At 41.8% G+C, this 19,978-nt stretch overlaps 1 protein-coding gene across 4 annotated transcripts in view; it reads left to right on the top strand.

Annotated features, from left to right (window-relative positions):
* The window catches only part of sh3pxd2b (SH3 and PX domains 2B), a 29,263-nt gene that overhangs the window by 5,809 nt on the left and 3,476 nt on the right, over window positions 1-19,978 (top strand). The window contains exons 3-12 of one of the 4 annotated variants that reach the window (XM_044042270.1): window positions 5,025-5,100; window positions 9,496-9,572; window positions 13,386-13,477; window positions 15,789-15,814; window positions 16,109-16,144; window positions 17,752-17,883; window positions 17,986-18,087; window positions 18,950-19,033; window positions 19,532-19,649; window positions 19,732-19,946. In XM_044042270.1, coding sequence (XP_043898205.1) covers window positions 5,025-5,100; window positions 9,496-9,572; window positions 13,386-13,477; window positions 15,789-15,814; window positions 16,109-16,144; window positions 17,752-17,883; window positions 17,986-18,087; window positions 18,950-19,033; window positions 19,532-19,649; window positions 19,732-19,946 — 958 coding nt within the window. The remainder of the gene's footprint in view (window positions 1-5,024; window positions 5,101-9,495; window positions 9,573-13,385; window positions 13,478-15,788; window positions 15,815-16,108; window positions 16,145-17,751; window positions 17,884-17,985; window positions 18,088-18,949; window positions 19,034-19,531; window positions 19,650-19,731; window positions 19,947-19,978) is intronic. The other 3 variants (XM_044042271.1, XM_044042272.1, XM_044042273.1) reach the window with 3 other exon arrangements.

The raw sequence follows: 19,978 nt of genomic DNA, 5'->3' as shown, positions 1-19,978 counted from the left end.
TTTGAGTCGTTTTGTTTCTCGTTTCACTGCGGTCATTCGTGAACAGAAATAGACGGAGCTGTTTCTTCAGAAAGATGGAAAGTGCAGAGGTTTTTTGGGTCATCCTTTGCACATTTGTAATTTTATTTCCATGTCACTCAGAACAGTTTCCAGACGGCACATGTGTCCATGTGCTTAGCTTCAAATGCTGCCTTCCTACTTTAAATACAGCACACACTGTACACTTTAAAGTTGGTGGGAAATCATCCAATATTGTTAGAGTTGCCCTGCTGTCACATAGTTTCCATCTGTAGTTATAAGAGGAGAGGCAGAATATTTTGTTGTTTGTTGTACAAATTCAACAAAGCAACCGTAACGTTCCTTTTTCCTTTCTCTGTGTCTGTCATTTTCACAAAGCAGTGCATTAATTCTTCATTAAAAGCAAAGAAGAGATCAATTCTTCCTGTTTCATTATGATACACTTAATACACAAGTCCACACATGTGAAACTATTCGACTCTAGTCTCTTGTTACTTTTATTGTTTATTGTGAAAATGTTGCAAATGATTATTGGATTTTTGGATTTTACATTTTTATCTGTCCTTTATCCGATCCAGTGATTTTTGACCAGTATTGGACGACCGATACCGATTCCTGTCCCTAATTAAGAGCGGTGACACACAAAACAAAAGCTGACTCACAATAAAAGCGCTGGTGCCACAAAGTACATTGTTTCTTGTGGCTCCAGAATTCTGCAGAATTACAGTTATCCAAGTGTGATACTGACTTACCAGATGTAGTGTTTGTCAGTCCTGGTCCTCCTGCCTGTTTGAGACGCTGCTCCTGATTCACATCAGTGGCTCGTTACCAGGCGAGCTGATGATTTGAATCAGGTGTGTTGGAGCAGGGGAAACTGCTCCTAAAATTTGAATGATACAATAATATAAAAGATATAATAAGGACTATAAATAAGGTTAAGTGATATTCTTAGCAACAATGTAAGTAGAAACAGACCAATGGCTCGATCGCTTACTGGTGAAACACGGGACCACAAGCACAAATATACAGTAAGTGCTGTTTTTAAGATGAACCTCTATGAGTTGAACTTTCTGGAGCTGGAAAGAGAACGGCTTTGCAGGGGTTTACTAAAAGTAAAGAACATAAGAGTGGAACAACAATGTTCTGGTCGTTAATATTGTCAATTTGCATCGCCATACTTCTACACCTGCAAAATATTCATATAGATAAGTTATTTTTGTCTCATATTTTGAATTGAATTGGACTAACCACAACACAAAGTGCTTAACAACTATTGATTCAGTGTAAACCCAGGGCATTCATTTGAATTCTTAATGCTAAGAACCACTTCCTATGCATTACGTGTGTCTTCACGTCTTCATGTGAACTTTCCGTTTAAATGCAGGGGAGGGGTTTTTAACAGCATGATTCACTACAAAGTGTTACAATGACCTCATGCATGGCTGGACAGTGACAGTGAAGTGAGTAAAATAATCGACTGAGATAAACTGGAGATAGAGCAGTCATTGTTCTCCATACGTCCATTCAACAACACGCTGCTTCTTCTCAGGATGTCTTCATTAGGCCATTTTCAAGGCATGTGATGTGGTTAGAGCGGATATGGACTAGACAAATTATAGATGACATTAGTCTCTGTTGCAGCAAGAATTGTTGAATTCACTAACAGTGTTTATGCACCGGGTTTACTGTCGCATGGTCATATTATTACACTTTCAATCAATCAATTACTGGATAAATTGCTTAGCTGTTGTTGTGTTAAAATCATCAGTGTCACATTACAACACATTTACTTCATCTTAGAGTCATTTTCACAGTATTTACTTGGCTTTTTTTTTTTTTTAGTTTCCTGGAAGATCGATTCCTTGTATCGCAGAGGAATCGAGATCGTTCTTGGTGAAAACCGAATGAGTCCATGAGTAAAATGGAAGTGAAAGTAATAATAGTGTGTGTATATGTACATATATATATATATATATATACGTACATATACATATATATATATATACACATGGGTTATATATATACATATATATATGATGGCCTTAAAGCGTCATGTGGCACTCGCCTGTGTTCTGCCTTGGCTCGACGTCCTCCTGCCTGAAGGACATGAATATTTGATGTTGTGTGTGTGTGTGTGTGTGTGTGTGTGTGAGTGAGTGAGTGTGACGTAACTAATACGTGGAGGAGACTCGCTTTCCTCTCTCTGCAGATGCCTCTTCTTGCTCGAGTGTCTCTGATTACAGAGCAGATACTCGGGCGCAGAGCAGACACAGAGACTGGGTGTGTCTGCGCTCCAAATCAGACACATGAGAACAATTACAGTGTGTGTGGTACTCTCTCTCTCTCTCTCTCTCTCTCTCTCTCTCTGACACACACACACATGTTATTGTCATTATTGTCACAGAATCTTTTTGTTTAAAGTTGCTGATATGTAAGAAACTATGAGGACCATGTTGCAGATTATGCACAAACGCACCTCTTTTACTTTGCCTTGAACAGGGGTTTCTGTCGTAGTCCGATTCCCTGTTTTAGTCGGACTAAGGCCTTAGTCTGATTAAACTGTGCATGTATTAAACGCGCTGCGTGATGATTCTGAGCTTCAGTAGAGTGACAAATGGCAATCTTTCGTCTCCGGTGTCCATGCCTGAGTCTTGGTTCTTGCATAAAACATTAGTCAGAATCACCAACTGCAGTAGAGCTGCAACTAACGTTTGTTTACATAATCGATGTATCCATCAATTAATGTCTTGTTTTGTCCACAACGCAAAAAGGATTCAGTTTTATTGATTTATTTGTTGTACGGAGCAGAGAAAGCAGAAATTGTTCATGTTTAAGAAGCTGAAACAATCAGAAATCTTAATCTCAAACCGATTAATCGCTTATCAAAATAGTTGTCGATTCATTGTTTCAGCCTTGGCCAGCTCTGGTATGTGCTTATTTATAGTCTTTCAATTAGTCAAAAGCCTTTGAATAATTTGATTTATGATGGCAATATCTTTTTTTTGCTTTTCATGCTCGATGAAAACCCAGGTTTAAAGCCCCTCTGACCCCCTGTCGGGGTTTGGAAAGCTCATTACAGGGATTCAGGTTTTAATAACCAGTCCTGACCGAACCGCCATGTATTAAACGAGGGGCATTTTCGAGAAAACTAAAGCCAGCAGGGACGTGTAGATGTCCAGAGATGTGGAAAACATCTGTCCTCTGTTATGCATGAACATACATTTTCTTTCTTTTATCTCGTCCGTATGTCTGCGACCATTCATGGCCTGTCAGTCATTTCAGACTGCGCTCACATAATAATGAAGTGTGGATATTATGCCAGTCTGGCAGTTTGCGTGGCTGTAATATTTCACCCTCACTTTTAAATCAGTGTTAAATGTCACTTAGACTTTGGTGAAGCGGCGGCATTTTTTGAAATAAGTCACATCACTCAGGATCTGTGACACCTGTTGTCTCACTGCAGCAATAGAAGGAGGAGAAACAAGGTATAGGTAATATTTTGCAAGAGATGCAGTTGAGTAATCCCATCATGAGGGGATTATTCAGAAGTTTCTATGTCACTTACTTTCTTTCTTGCTTATAACAAGCTGCACATATCTACTTTCTCACATCGGTCAAAGGTCACAGATTTCAGCTGAGGCAGTGAAACCTCCTTGGCTTAAGTTATAGAGCAACCTAATCTGTTTTCACCCTTGACTGTTTTGATGTGGCACAGTCTTGTTAGATAAAAATCACGTTATCCATTCTGTTAACATGGAACAGAACCAGCTGAAACTGTAACAATGTCATGACGTCCTCGCCCCCGTCTGAGTTCACATGTCGAGGCTTCTAACCGCAGATCCACAGATCGTCCTCATCTTCTTGCCTTTGTAAAATCTCCTGTGGGCTCACAGTGGATAATATAATCCAGCGCTGATTGCTTGTGTTATAAATCAGAACCATTGTCTCAAAAGTGAGAAAGGCGATGGTTGCAGAGCCATTGTTGAATGGAAAGAATGTGTCTGGAGGTTTTATGTTGAGAACTATTATGAAAAGCCAGAGAATAACATCGGTGACTTCAAACTGTCTTGTTTTGCACAGTGAATTGATTGGTATTTAACTGCTCAACCAATAATAATTACCACAGAAAAGGACTTTAAAATCTATAAAAACTTATGATTAAACTAATTGGCGCAACAGCGTTCATAAATCTGTCTCTGCAGAAAAACACATTTACAGAAACACACTCATTTAAAGTAATGGATTGTGTTCACTGAGGTAAGTCGTTTTATTCCTGACCTTAAATCTTTTGAATGGAGGTCTGTAGATGTGAGAGAGAAACATAGAGGGGGTGCACCTCGAGTTCACACCAGGTGTGGTTTTATTGGCTTCAGCTGCACAGAGAATGAGAGAAACACACGTTTCTGCAGCATTTAAAGTGAGGAAACTCATGGAAATCATGCATTCCCTGGCCCCTTACCTTACCCTTAACCCTCACAACTAAATGCCTAACCCTAAACCCAGTTCTAACCCTTTAAAGATGCAAGGAACAACATTTGTCTACCTGCTTGCACTGGTGCACAGAGAGGCGTGGACGCGTGAGATGCAGGACGACGTGAAAGAAGAAGAAAGACAAACACGTGTTCACTTCTCGCACTTCTTAAGGCAGATTTAAGAAGAAAGAAAATCAAGAAATCCAAGGAGCCACGACTCTCTGACCTCTACAAAAAATAATATTCCACTATGTCAGTGCAGCGCTGCCTTGCTGCACACAGCCCCTCAGCTGCAGCAGCACATGAAGCAGAGGGGGAAAACCATACCATCTGCTCAGTGCATTCCTAATCACTGGCAGGCCTTTCCGTTTTTGGCCAAATTCCTTGAAGAAGGAACTGCTGATTTGTACAAACGTGAACCCCGTCCTCTCTCTCCAGCTTCGGCTCCCCCCCCCCACTGTGTGCTAATATGTGTATGTGTGAGTGTAAATACTGTGTGCGCTAATAAGTTGTGCATTTATTGTGTGCTTACAGATGGAATTGCTGGATAAATTCCCAGTGGAGGGAGGCCAGAAAGACCCCAAGCGCAGGATCATTCCTTTCCTTCCAGGTAACAGTTACGCACACACACAGAGCTTAAATCATCACATCAGCGATTGTGATGATTATAAGAAGTAATATAACAAGTAAACACTTGTTGGCTCCAACCTCTAAAACTCAGGAAAAACTCCCAAACTAAATACATCAGACGTCTAAGGTGTCATTTTCCTCCTTTCACTGCACTGCTGCGTGTTTCTTTCGTTCCACGTCTTTCACAGTTATGTGAAGCAACCACACCGTGGACTGTTCTTTCATGGTTCTGTGAGGAACGCCGTTTCCTCCTAATCAAGCTCTTTAATCGTGCAGCTGATTCAGCCGATTCCTCTGCACGTGGCGTTCGACTTGGCATGCGCTAGGTTAGGGTTAGGGCCTTTGGCTGAGTATGTGTCGCTGTGTACGGTAATAAAGCGTTGCCGTGCCGCTGTCAGGCTTTTAGAAGTCCATGTTTGTTTTAAAATAAGAGCCTTGAATGTGTTTGGAAATTGTTTTGTAGACTGAGTTCCTGCTGCTCTCAGTCATTCTTTTTAAGTGTTTGAAAGAAAGACCACACCCATAATAATAACCCCCACTACCAGGCTGGGGATGGGTGTGGGGGATAGTATTATTTTTGTGGCCATCCAGGTCTGGAACTCATTGAGAGAATACACACACACACACACACACACTTTGTTGAACCCTGACTTGCAGGCAAACATTAAAGCTAGAAAAACACTTCTTATCTACTATTCCCTTCTAGTTGCCATTGTATTGAACATAAAGGAGTTAGAAGGATTAATCCTGTATTAGATAATAGACATAATTCTCTCTACTTTTCACTTTCTCTCCCCCCCGACAGCCAGTGAAACTCTAGGAAGCTGTTTGTATCCGTGGCAGGGAGTAGCTGGAAACACATTATTTGTGCTAATACTTGGCTACGTGGAGGTTTAGAGTCATGTCATGAGTGGGACCGAACTGCACGGTAACATTTTCCCGGTCTGCAGAAGAAGAAGAAGAAGAAAGTCGTCTCTCTGACAGGCAGGAAAACAATTCACTTACAAAAGTCTGGACTGTGGGCTGAGGAAGTGGTTTCCTCTTCTCTGTGTGATATATTTATGTCCTCAAGATGGTTTTACTCTTCTTTAGTGATCTTATCCACATCAGCAGAGGATTTTGCCAGGTGTACGTACAGTATGAGGAGGCGGGCGTGGGTGTGAGTCAGCTGAGTGGTCGTGGTTAGCACTCTTGCCTTTGGAGTTTGCGTGGGTTTCCTCCCACATGTCCAAAGACATGGGGATTAGGCAGATTAGAAACTCTAAATTTGACTGTAGGTGTGAGAGTCAAACTCAAATGGCGCGGGGGCTGATGAGCATCTAGTCTGGCCATGAGGGGGCCGGTCTATACTGTTTACTGTATACATGGTGGAATGCAATATTCCACCATGATATCGCCATAAAGATATTGGTAATGATATTTAACCAATTTTCAAAGTAAAAGTCCTTGTTTATAGCTCAGAATATTAACATATTAATGATGCAAAATAAATCTGTTATGAAAAACAGAGAAATAAATGTAAAATTAAGTCAATAATAACATGGACAACTATATATAACCATATATATGTAATTTAATATTGAAGGTACTACATTTATTGATGTGATAATTACAATTTTTACTTTATTTCTAGTCTATTATTCTATCACCTCAGCCACACCCACTGTGTTCAAAGGAGAATTTGAATTTTTCATGGGCCGTGTTTGGGCTGCATGTAATCAATTGGGGGGCCACATGTGGCCCGAGGGCCGCCAGTTTGACTCCTCTGTCTTAGACCATCGTTGAAGTCAAAAACTCCAAAAACCTTTTTTCTGTGTTTTCTGTGCCTTTGGAGAAGAGCTGAGATGCTTTTAAACCAATATCTTTGTTCATTTTCCTCTTCCTGAACTTGAATCCCTGAAGTAGACTTTGATTTAGTCATTTATCTTAACGATGGATCTACAGTTCAAACTTATTTCTTGGTCGGGATGGATTTGCTCACAGGAACTCACAGTAAGAAGAGAATAATTCACAATCTGCAAAAAGTATATAAAAAATATCCAAACACGAGCAATGACCTTGTTTTTTTTATTATTATTATTATTATGTTTATGCTGTATTCACATCACGTCCGTCTCGTCTACAGGGGGAAAGTAATCACTGCTCTTGTCTACTTGAATATGCTGCATATGTCGCAGCATCAGAGACCTGACTTTGGCAGCACCGCGTGAAGATGTGCGCGCCCTTTGTCAGCGAGTTTGGGAGAAACGCAACATATTCACCACGTTTCTTTAATTTAGGAGTGTCACACAAGTCTTATCGGCTCAGTCTGAGGACACTGAAGAAACTCACGTGTCTTAGTCCGCTCTCATTTGTAACCACAAGTCTCAAGACACGTCTACTCTTAACCTTATCGTCTTATTAAAGTATGTCGTAATACATTTTTGAGTACGGTACAAAGAGTCGTGTCTGAAGTCAGGCCACGGCTTCAGCAATCTGCAAGTATTCAAGATGTTGAATATGGGCCATAAACATGATGATGCAGGATTTGAACATTTAAACGTTTCCTCCCTTTAACTGTCAGCGTCGGGTCATCTATACTACATCTATCTATTACTTTTCTTTATTTCGTAAGTGTGCTTGTTGTGAGTAAGGTGTGTGTAACACTGAAGCTCTTTGTGTTTCCATCTACATCCCCTCTGTGTCTCCGCCTCTGCCAGGAAACCAAAGTCGTTTGATTCTCACAGTCACCGCTGGCTCGGAGATTTGTCATAAAGTCAAAACCCTCCGCTTCAGTTCAGTCACGTCTCCTCCAAACAGCTTCGTCCACACTCCCCGAACGAGCCCTTCTGATTGGCTGCACCCGTGAGTTGCCGTGCATACAGAGTGGGCAGTGTTCATGTCTCCTCCTGACCCCAGAGAGTTTTGGAAAACTGTCAAAAAAGCTTTCTGTTAGAGGAGTGACGAGGGGAGGAGAGGCCGAGAGAAACGGACAGAGAGCGAGAGAGAGGAGGAAAAGTTTTCCTGTAGGCCTCTCTGCCAACATCAAACAAACTCCCAATATCTTCTTTCATTCTTCAAGTAGCCAATCTTCTTTTTATGACGATGAACTGTACAAGGCTCAGTGACAAATACGGTTGGAATTATTCTCCGTTGCTCTTGGCAGTGAGTGGTGACTTCGATCCAATATTTGGTGAGATATCAGTCGTCCTTTCAACCAGGACACAAAACCCTGTTCTAGAACCAAACATCTGGCATCTGACCGTAGTAGGAGAGGGATTAGCCGTCCATCCCAGGTCAGTATTTATCAGCTGCAGCAGAAACATGGGTGGAACCGAGCCACGGGAAAGGAAGAGAAATAAAAGTTATTAAAAAACACTCCAAACACTAGAGGAGGATGACGTCAGTGGTGATAGGGACAGGGAATGAGAGGTGGGACGATGACAGCAGTTTTCCCAAGGTAGCGTCTTCACATTGTCTTCATGAAAAGATAAATAAAACAGTTCCAGGTCTTCCAAAATAAATAAAAAAAACCTTATTCTGTTGACACTGTACGTGTCTTTCACACACACAATCCTTTGTGGTTTCGATTCTTGTGGGTTGAGGAAGCAGAAAAAGGCCATTTTTAGTCGTAGGTGAGACGCTCGACTCGTTCTGTGCCCGCGTCCGGCGACATTCATGTTTCAGCAGGTTTGCACTGAACAAACACCGTCACCGCCTTGATGTCGGCGATACAGAAACTTGTCCAGTTCTGCTTTCAAGATCTCATTTCAACTTCCTGCCCAGTTTAAAGTGTATGTTGGCATTAGTGATGTCTGTGTGAGTGTTTCAGACAAACTTCAGCCGCTGAGAGGAGGAGGAAAAAATAGATGCTGGCTGCGAAGTTTCCTGCAAGTTAGAAGAGTGTTTTTAAGAGGCTATATTTGTAGCCGTTCCTTGTTATTGTTATGGCGAACCCAGCGCGTTCCGTGACTGTGGGCATTTGTGCCGGAGATAAGAATAAGGGAAGTAGCATTTAAGGCTGTCTTGCAGTTTGCTTTCCCCCCAAAATCATTTATTCATGACTTGGAAAAGGCCAGCTCTTCACCGAGCTCCTCACCCGCCTCATTGTGCTGTCAGTGTTATTGATGATGCCCGTCTGCATGCTAATTTTGTCAAACCCAGCGTCTTTATCGATCTTCACTTGAACCATAACTTTGGAAAAGTTGCCTCTGACATGATTTTCTTTCATTAAATAATGCTTTTATGTGAAATATGGTATTAAATACACGTTATTTATGAAGTATGATTATCAGAATATAATGTTGCCCTGGAGTACTGGCAGCAACCACTTATATACTCATTTATTATTTAGTTATAGCAACTTCTAACGTCTGTTTTTAACTCTCCTTTCTAGGGAAAATCCTGTTCAGGAGGAGCCATATCAGAGACGTGGCCATGAAAAGACTAAGGCCCATCAACGAGTACTGCAGGGTGAGTACGCTGACCCATAATATGTGACTTTAACTTTTCCATCTTTAATCTGACCGCAAGTACAACAAATGGAAACCAAGGCAGAGCGTAAGGTGGTCAGAGGACAGGAAACAAAACTATCAGCTCAGTCATGAGTAGAACAAGGGAAATAATCTATGTTTATCGACTTCGTCTGGTTTTTACGATGAATATTTGTCGTGTATCACCTTCATCCGTCAAACACGTGCACATACTTTGGTTTTATGAGATAAAAGGAAGCCACGTCGCGCTCTAAGATGTCCTTAACGAGATTTTTATCGGGTGACATTATTTCCAAGAACAGCTCTGAGAGTAATTCCATCGCCCTTGTCTTCTAAACTGACTCAGCGCGACAGCGTTTACTAAACTCCCTCGAGCAAAGCTTTCGTGCGTCCCGGTCGCTGGCCTTCCTCTGTACGGAGGCGAAGGATAATGTCTCACGAGGGGATCACTAGTGTAGAGAAGATGATAAATGTGACATTGGAAGTGGTTACTATTCCATAACCAGCGATCACAATGGAATTTATAAATGTACTTTGCATGTTTATAGCGACAGAATGTGTTGAGTTTGCTCTTTCTATGTAAAACTTATAGCATTATACAGTTCATTACATGGCTTTTTTTTACCCAAGGGTTTAATAATCACTTGGCTTTAAGAATGGGGGGAAAAACACAACTGTACCAGCTCAGGCTCCACTGTAGTCGGACTGTGACCATAAAACTGGCTCAGTTTGATAGAAATGTAACCATAGCGACCCAAATAAATGTTATTCAGCTTCACGACAGCGAGACAAATATTTTTTTTGCCCTTGAAATAAAGTTGAAAACATTCCTCTTCAGTGTGCATCTGTTATTGATCCAGCTGTCGTCACATTTAATGGTCAAAACATTTAGAAAAATAAACGCCCGCGGCCGAGGAGTCGCACGATTCAGCCGTGTGTTTTCAAAATAAAACACGGGAAAAGGAGCTGATGTTAAATATCTCGTGTTGTGGCGAGAAGGCGTTTCCACCCCCCCACTCCCCCCTCCCTTGCTGAGCTTGCTCCAGTCAGCACATCTACAGCCCATAAGCTGTGTTTTTGCTCAATATTGCAAGCTCACCTTACAGGGCCCCCTAAACTCTAATCCACCCCCTGCTCCTCCGAGCGGGGGATGTTTTTACAAGTTCGTTCCGACTCCCCCGTATATGTTTTTATCTCTTTTAAGAGCCTCGTGAAAACTGTCAATTACTCTGCGCTCATTATGTGCAGAATAAAGGAATTTCATTTTACAAGGCCTCAGGGTGAAGAGGAAAATACAAATGTAGGCAAAGGACTTTGGGGGAAGGACAGAGGCAGAGCACAGTTTTTAGTCCATGTGTTTGTTTATGGAAGTAGTTTAGTTGACTTGACTTGACTGACATGTCGACTTATTAAATACACACGTAAAAAAGTGTCTCTCACAGATAATTGTTGATGAAAGCATCAAACAACAGTGGATTGTGGGTATTACAGTGCTTGCAGAAACAAACCCTAAAAAGACATGAATTGCATTTTTATCCGCCCGTGCACGCGGCCACACCGACGAGATGTAAGATGTTTTTATTTGGAGAGCGAGCTGAGTCAGCCTTTCTGTTGTGCTCTGCGCTGAGGTTTCTAACCTGAATCACGGAAATTCCCCATGGTTGCAAAGTCTTGTTTTCATTCAACTCGAACAAACAGCTGGATGAAGAGGAGACGGACACAGAGAGAAAACACAGACAGACAGACAGACAGAGAGAGCATGAAACTGCTGAGCTCCAGTGATGGACGACACCACATCACAAGTCAAATTGGCCAAAGGTCAAAATGTCCTCACAGAGTTAGGTTTGTACAGTTTTTCTTGGACCTCACAAAGCTATAAATACAAGCACACACACACACACACACTCACAATTACCCTAATGCTGCCTGCTGCAAAGAACACCCATAAAGTCCATTTGCTGTAATGTACGCCTGAGCCCCCTGTCTCCTCCCCGGGGAGAATTGTAATGAGCGGTCGGGGGCCGCAGGCTGAAATAAATCCCAGGAGCGCGCGGCCACGTCTCTGACCTCAGGAACCAGCGCATCGCTCTGGACGTCAGGACATGGACACGACGCGTCTGCTTCTGCGGCACAAAATCACAATGTGTTTGCGTTTGTGAGAGATATGCCGGCGTGACGGGGCAAATGTGGAACGTGGCGGGGGGGGGGGCGGGACAAGGACACCTTGGTTTTTAGTCTCTTGGCTTTGGTTCCGCATCCATCACTCTCCATTCCATATCAGCATGTGTCAAAAAGGGAGAGACAGAGACTTTGTGCTCCCCCGAAAGGACAGGAGTGAAACACTTAGGGGTATTAAAATCAGAGGTAGAGGCCGCCGGTGGAAGCTTGATGGATGGCGTCGAGCTGCGCCTGCCAGCACATGGACGAGCCAGTGAGAATGAAGACTTTCAGCAAAGGCTCATTGGCAGCATTTAGTCTGTCTTCTGGGTTCTTTTGGGGAGGATGGAGGGAGGGAGGGGGTCAGACTGATTATGTGTTTAAGTGCTGCCCTTTAGATGTTTGTTTGAAGGAGAATGAGAGACAGATGAGGAGAGGCAGATAGAACACAGACTCAGAAAGAAAATGAAACGGTGCGATAGCGCGGCTCGGTGTGGCTGTTTTGTGTTGTCGGGGCTCGTCTCGCGTTCGCTGTGGTGATCTTCCACAGAAACGATAAAGATGGAGATCAAGGAGAGAGAGAAAGAGAGAGAGAGAGAGAGAGAGAGGGAGGGAGTTCAAACCGACCTGTGGCGTGAACCCAAACTAAGAAGTAGAGCACAACATCAAACATGAGAGGCTGCACAAAATCAGGGACCGGGGCTGTGGGGGCGACATCCAGGCTGCACAATCATCCAAATTTGATTTTGTAATAATCTTTTTAATCTTCATATGGAATCTCAAGAGAGAGAGAGTTCGATGTTGGCCTGTTCGTCCTTCTCAAAGTACAAGGGCATAATACTTTTAACATTATTACAGCTTTTGCATAAAAAAAACCCCTGCATGGCATATTAAAAACCGTGGAATTCAATTTCTGTTTTCTTTTCTTTTATACATAAATCAATTGTGATTAAACTCTGGGGCTGCAACTAATTAATCAACTACTAAATTAGTAGTCAACTATTTTGATAATGGATGAGTCAGTTTTTACAATAAATACACTCGAGCTGAAACATTGACTTGATTAATTAGCAACTTTTTAATCGGTGTGAAGCTTTTTTCACGATTAAAACAAGATTCTCACCAGGATTGTTTCATAGCATAGAGGCCACACTATTTCCTGAGGTGAAGTGAATCTATTATTGCGACGGTTACCGATTAAAAAAGGGAAAAAACAACAGAAAAGCCCCCGAATGCCGGTTGAAACACAGCGTAGGGGCGGAAATCACAGCGCTGGGGCCCCCTATGCTCTATATGACAGTAAACTGAATTTTCTGCATTTTCTGGACCAAAAATCATAACATTTCAACCTGTGTCCCAAAGAAAAGAAGTGAGTCTGTGAGGAAACACTGGGACAGACCAGTAAATGACACTAATGGTCATCGACTCTGGATTATTCATGCCAGCACTGGTATGAAGTCTGTAATTGCCTGTAAATACTTTGTATAGCAATTACTCGCTTGGTGACTTCATGGAGTCTAGACAGACAATGAACACCACATTTAACCTCTGCTTGACTTCTCTCTCTCTATATATACACTGTATATACACAGTATATAAATACTGAAGCATCCCTGCTGTCTGTTTCTTTCCTCAGGCCCTCATTCAGCTCCCAGTCTACATCTCCCAGTGTGAAGAGGTCCGAGTTTTCTTCGAGACCAGACCCGAGGATCTCAATCCGCCCAAGGAGTAAGTGCTACACGCCGTCTGCCCTTAATGAACAGTCATTACGCCGTCTAATGGGCCTCATTTTATACATTTGCTTATGAAATGCTTAATGAGTCTTTTATTTATTTATTTTTTTAAAACGCTGAGTTCAGCCTTAAGGTTCGAGCCACACAGCTTTTCTTGTTTTCCATGAATGTTTTTTTTTTTACTCCAACAATAGCCATGTCATCACATACTCATGTGAGACATTAGTCTGAAGGAGAGAGAGTCGCTAAGTCGTGTTATATTTGCCCAGAGTGTTAGAAAAGCAGTGAGGGAGTGTGTTAAAAAAAAAGAAAGAAAGAAAGAAAGAAAAGAGACACGATGGCATGTCGTCTATCACTTTGTACCTACAGATGAAATACTATATTAATACACATCACTGTGTTTAAACTGTGTCTAATATCGCCCTTTACACCAGGAATAGCAGGCTTTTTTAGACAGTTCCTCTACTTTCTTCCCCTCCACTAAGTCGTTGTTTGATGAATCTGTCACGGACGCTTACGTCGCGTAAACCAGACTAAATGTTTGCGTCATAAAGCAGTAGAAATTTAAAAGCTGCACTTTCCCGTCATGTTTGCCTCGTCATGATGACTCTGGTGCATTATATAACAAACACTTACAGCCGGGAGAAGTTCATATTTAAAATGTCGCTCTCCGGTGGCCGTGTGCCAGTTGTATGATAATCAGACGTAGACGGATCTGTGACATGGTTATTATCTAATAGTGAATGAGGCCAGAAATATGTCTAAGAGAATAGAAGGTCTGTCAGTCGCACAGCTCTGTTTCTCCCTCCCTCTCTCTCTCTCTCTCTCCATTTTCAATTTCAATGGGTTTTATTGGCACGGGAATCATACGTTTACATTGCCAAGGCAAGTGTGAAAGTAAAGCAGGACTGTGTAGCGACAAAAATGAGAACAAGATATATACACACACACACACACACAGAGAGGACAATGGAATAGTATGAATAAAATGCCGTCAGACTAAAAATGCTGGAAATATGAATAAAAAGGACCGTGCACGCTATTTACTTTAGATACAGATATGACTGTGTAAAAATATTGTGCAGGATATAAAAATGTGCATATAAAATGAAATATAATTGCACAGGTTGTTGTGCATCTCGTCTGAGGTTAGGACTCATACAGTACCTCCTTACTCCTGTGTTGGGAAGAAGAAAGAAAGAAAGAAAGAGAGGGAGGGGGCATTTACGAGAGACGGATGGACATTGGAAAGACCTTGGTTCATCTTTATTAAAATTGGATTACTGCTCTCTGTGAGTGCAGCCTGTTGTTTGGCTGACTGACAACAGCAGACACAGCAAGCATGCAGCCACTGTGTGGGGAGATTTACTGTGGTGGGCCTGTAAATCTCCCGCAACTGAGAAGGAAGGACATCTTAGGCTTCCTCCTCCCTCCTTTAAGAAAAGAAAAAAGAAATAAACTAAAGTGCAAAGTTAAAGGAGGAGGAAATTTCAGCTGCAAAGAGGAAGCGGAGAGAGAACCAGAGGAAATCGAGGAGGAGGAGCGAGGCGCCTGCAGAGAAGAGGGAAAGTTTTACAAGGACGAGGAATAGAATAGAAGGAAGGGAAGGGTTACGTGAAAACTCCTGAGTGGAGGATTCGTTTGATTTGCTTTTTCGTAACGTTCAGCTCAGTCAAAAACAAATAAAGTGATTCTTAAATATTGTTCTTGTATCACAGTCCACAGCCTTGCAGGCAGAGGTGGATTTGCTTGTGTGTGTGTGTGTGTGTGTGTGTGTGTTGTGATTTACTGTGACCGAAGCCTCTGCGATTAACAGCTCCTCCAACGGAACAATGCTTTATGACGACGGCTGAGAGCCTTCGTGTTAATGCGCGGGGAAATAAGCAAGAAGGAGCTGCCAGGGAAACGATCAAGAGAGATGACGGAGGAGTGACTTTAAGTTTCTATCCAACGATACAGTACACGCCTTTAAAGATATTACAATTATTAGAGAAGAGACATTAGCCAACATGCCTTTTCAGGGAATCTGGACATTGACTTGTGGTGCATTAATGCCTGAAGCAGACGCAGCAGATGCTCGCTTTCTATTATATCGGAGAGATTCAACCATCGAGACGCTTTTAATGCCAATTGCTTTGACATACAACCAAACCTTATTCTGCATATCTTCAGAAATATAAAAGCAGCAAAGTACAGATTAAAAGTGGGAATAAAGTCATGTCCATAAAGTCACAGCGAGGTTTCCTCTGCTTTGTCAATGACACTCATTTCCTGCTCGTAATGTGTTGATTTCCTCTCGTCACCAGGGAACCCATTGGAAAGAAGAAATCAGGTAAGATGACGGCTTTATTTGTATGTTTTTAAATCAAAATGGCGATTGTAATAGTGTAAAAAAAACTTTATGAATGCAAATCTAAATAGTGTAATACAACATTATCTCCATCTAGTGGTCACTGAGTATTAAACTGTTGTTATTTCATGTTTTCTGGAGTTTGGAGCCATTTTTTCATCCTCTTAACTCTCCTGATTATTTTTTTTATTTATTATTTTTATTTTAATTTTTTTTAAATTGCATCCATGTTCATTTTTTTCAGTTTTCTTCTCCGTTCATTTTCCTTTCCATCAGGCTTTGTGGAGAGAGCGACCACTTTCCTTAAGCGAGGTAGTAAACATAAACTGTCAATGGTTGGTCGGTCGAGTAGTGTGTGAGACTCTGCCGGTTGCTCATGGCCTGTCCCTCCCCGCCCCCCCCGTCCGTCCCTGGGATGTGGCTCTGTTGATGGCTTGGGGCTTGCATTGGTTCTATAAAGGACTGATACAGTATATTAAATATAAGTGATGCTAATTCTTCTCTCTGGTTGTGTTAGAACAGAACAGTGAACACTGAGGATAACGGCATTGACTGTAGCAGAGGTGGAAAGAGTAACTAAAATATTCTACTCAAGTCAAAGTACCATAACCTTTTACTTCAATTTAACTGTAAGAGTAAAAGTAAAAGTAGTGTTCCAAAAATGTTTTTTTAACAAGGTTCTTTCTTGTGTTAAGGCAAAACCTTAACAAATTAAAGTAATAAATATAAAATAAAAAATATGTAAACTAATGTTTCAGTCAAAATGGGTCAAAGGTCACACATGCTTTAACTTTCTCAGTCCTCATCATTCACTGCCAAAGTTTCTGCTGCGTGAATCTTTTTATTTATATATTTATTTATTTATTTAATTATTTTTTGTTTATTTTTTTATCATTTATTTAATTTATTTTTATTATTATTTATTTATTTATTTAATTATTTAATCTATTTTTTTTATTTATTTAAATTCAGGCCAACATTTCTTTTTGTTTTACTTAGTAACAGATATGATTTAAAATGTAGTGAAGTGCAGTACATACTCATGTAAAAAATGACAGTAACTGGAGTAAATGTAATTCATTGCTATTATCCACCTCTGTTGTGTAGTGTATTGTGTATGTGTAGTTTTCCTGCCACATATTGTTTTGTTTGCATGTTTTACCTTCATGCAAAATCAGGGAGATTCAAGTGTTATGTTAATGTTCCACTCCAGTGCAGTTAAAGTTAACATTTAGCTTAAAGAATGCACTGAAAATCGTACTTTATTAAACCTGTGTTGGTATTTTAGGGCTGTCTAGAATCCACCGCATTTGTGCTTTCATTATTTTTTTACATCCCTTAAAGCTTGTTCTGTGAGGTCATTTTGTCGAACATCAGCACCTTCAGTGGTCTGCATGCTCCGTGGTGAATGACGTTTGTGTCCCTTCACCGTACAGTATCTGCCCTTAAGGCAACAAGTGTCCAACCCTAAAATGGAAAGTACATTTCTGGTTGTGTTGTGTGAAAACTTTGATTTGGCTTGGTGCTAACGTTGGTGGTGGGTCTCACTGCTGCTGGTCTGTGTGGTCGGATGATTGACCTAACCCGTGAATTCACTTCTATTCTATTCTATTCTATTCTATTCCTCGGTTCCCTGTCACCGTTTCCCCTGTCACCGTTTCCTAAATCACAATAACCTCCTCCGCTTCACGTCCTGGAGAATCTCCATGTTGTAGATAAGCCTCCTCTTAGATAATTCTGTCGTTTACATGATTGTGACGAGGACGTTTCCTTAACAACTCAGTGACAAAAAAATATAAAGTGAGGAGAGGCTTCTTTACACGATTGAGATTTAATCATCTGTCGTTTGGACTAAGACATAAGCAGGAAGAGAGAAGAGTCTAAATAAGTCTGTACCACGTTTTGTTCTGCCCTGACAGGAGATTCCTCCTCGGTAGATCCTCTCCTTCTCGACCAGTATGTGGCAGTAACAGACTATGAAAAGCAAGAGAGCTCCGAAATCAGCCTGCACGTGGGCCAAGTGGTGGAGGTCATCGAGAAAAACGAGTCTGGTGAGCTCCGTTTGCTCAAAAAACGACAGATTTTGACAGATCTGGTGTCTGTAAATACAATGTTATGACCAGGAATATAAACATCTATTTATCTACTCTCAGGGTGGTGGTTCGTGAGCTCAGAGGATGCCCAGGGCTGGGTTCCTGCCACCTGCCTCGAGGCTCAGGATGACCCTGACGACTTCAGTCTTCCAGGGGAAGAAGGTACGTGAAAGTATATGAATAATAATGAAGCTTTTCCTCCAGGTGCAAATCTAAATCTATTGGATTTCTATGGCGTTATATTAGGGCCACATCTGTGAAGGAACACTGTGAGATTTTGAGCACAGAAACATTTATTTTGAAGAGAAATTATACACGAGCAAAACATAATTTTCATTTGAGCAAACAAAAATATATTCTGTGTATGCATTTGCATGTTTGCAATTATTCATTTTAACGTGCAATAATGATATTAATAATAATAATAATAATAATAATAATAATAATAATAATAATAATAATAACCCCTCTCACTCCGCTGCACTCTCGCTCTCAAATCTCTTTCCTTCTGTGCACAGCTTTACAAACGTGCCACAAAATCAACCAATCGGAGACGATATGAATTTAGATGTTACTGCTGTTTCGTCTCCAATCACAACGCTTCCGTAACGCGACAAATGAGTTGGACATTCAGCTTCTTAGATGTGAATCTCTTCCTGTTTCTGTCAGCGGGGAGAGTTTGGAGCGCAAGCGTGCAGCGGTCTGCAGAGTTTGTGAGGGCACATGAGTAAAACTCTGTGGGAGGGGTTATTATTGCACGTTAAAATGAATAATTGCAAACATGCAAATACATGTATTGAGCACAAATGAAAATGATGTGTGATTTCTGTGCTCCAAATGTCACATTGTTCCTTCATGAATGTGGCACTGATATAACGCCATATGTTTCATAGATTCATGGAAATGATGTCATATTTGAAATGTGGACATCAATTATTGCCTGGTTGTTCCTGGTACAGTCTCTCATCACATTCACTGACATATTTTCATTATTATCTATTACTGCTCACTGCGCTGGGATCAGTGCCTCGGAGATTCTGGTCACTGCCACGGCACGTGGGTCGCCGCAGAACTTTAGGGGATCTGTTCAGCACAGGCTTTGGGCAAGGTGGAGCGCACGCCTTTCTTTTTCCCCCCCTATTCTTAATGTGTGTGTGTGTGTGTTCACACACATTTAGTGTTGGTGTGAATGCTTGATGCGTATGCGGCATGTGATACTCAAGCATGTACTTCAAACCCTTGCATGCACGGGTGGTTTTTCTTGGGTCTTTGTCAATGAAGCAACATTTCTAAACACTTGCGAGATCAACACAGTGGTTCTATTCTCTGTGGTGTGAAATAACTCATGTTTAGCACACGTTTGTCCTGTTCCTGTATCTGTCTCACGTCTTTTCACTCCACAAGATGCTGCTCAAGCCTCTAAAGCCTCATTTACTCAGTCGACCAGTGTCGAGCCAGTGTTCCGCTGTAGCAGCAACGATCGCAAGAAAAGATGGGGAGAGGGTCGTGTTGGACAAGCTTTAACGCTACATCAGCATCTGTATGTGCTCCCCATTTTACTTTAATACGTGTTTTACAATTACTTTTCCTTTTTTCTCGACTCTAGAAGAGAAGTATTCGGTGATTTATCCGTACGCGGCCAGGGACGAGGACGAGATTGACCTGGAGAAAGGCATGATTGTCGAGGTGATCCAGAAGAATCTGGAGGGATGGTGGAAGATCAGGTAATTTCACCTCCACGACCCGGGTCAAGGTTCCGGGGGCGGAAATGAGTTCATTTGACGGAAAAATGTGCACGTCTTCCAGGTACCAGGGCCGTGAGGGCTGGGCCCCCGCCTCCTACCTGAAGAAAGCAGACATCCAGAGCCAGAAGCAGTCAGCGGGAGCTTCCGCCTTCGCCAGCGCCAACGACCTCGACGGGTTCTCCAAACAGAACCAGCAGAACAACGCGGCGAGAGAGAACCGGGACAACAGCCAGAAGGAAAACAGGCTCTCGCTTTTCTCAGACGGCAACAAGAGCAGTGAGTTGATGTTGCAGAAGGTTCCTTAACTT

This window comes from Solea senegalensis, linkage group LG13 (assembly GCF_019176455.1).
Source record: "Solea senegalensis isolate Sse05_10M linkage group LG13, IFAPA_SoseM_1, whole genome shotgun sequence".
NCBI lineage: Eukaryota > Metazoa > Chordata > Actinopteri > Pleuronectiformes > Soleidae > Solea > Solea senegalensis.
This window is presented reverse-complemented; position numbering and strand designations above follow the sequence as displayed.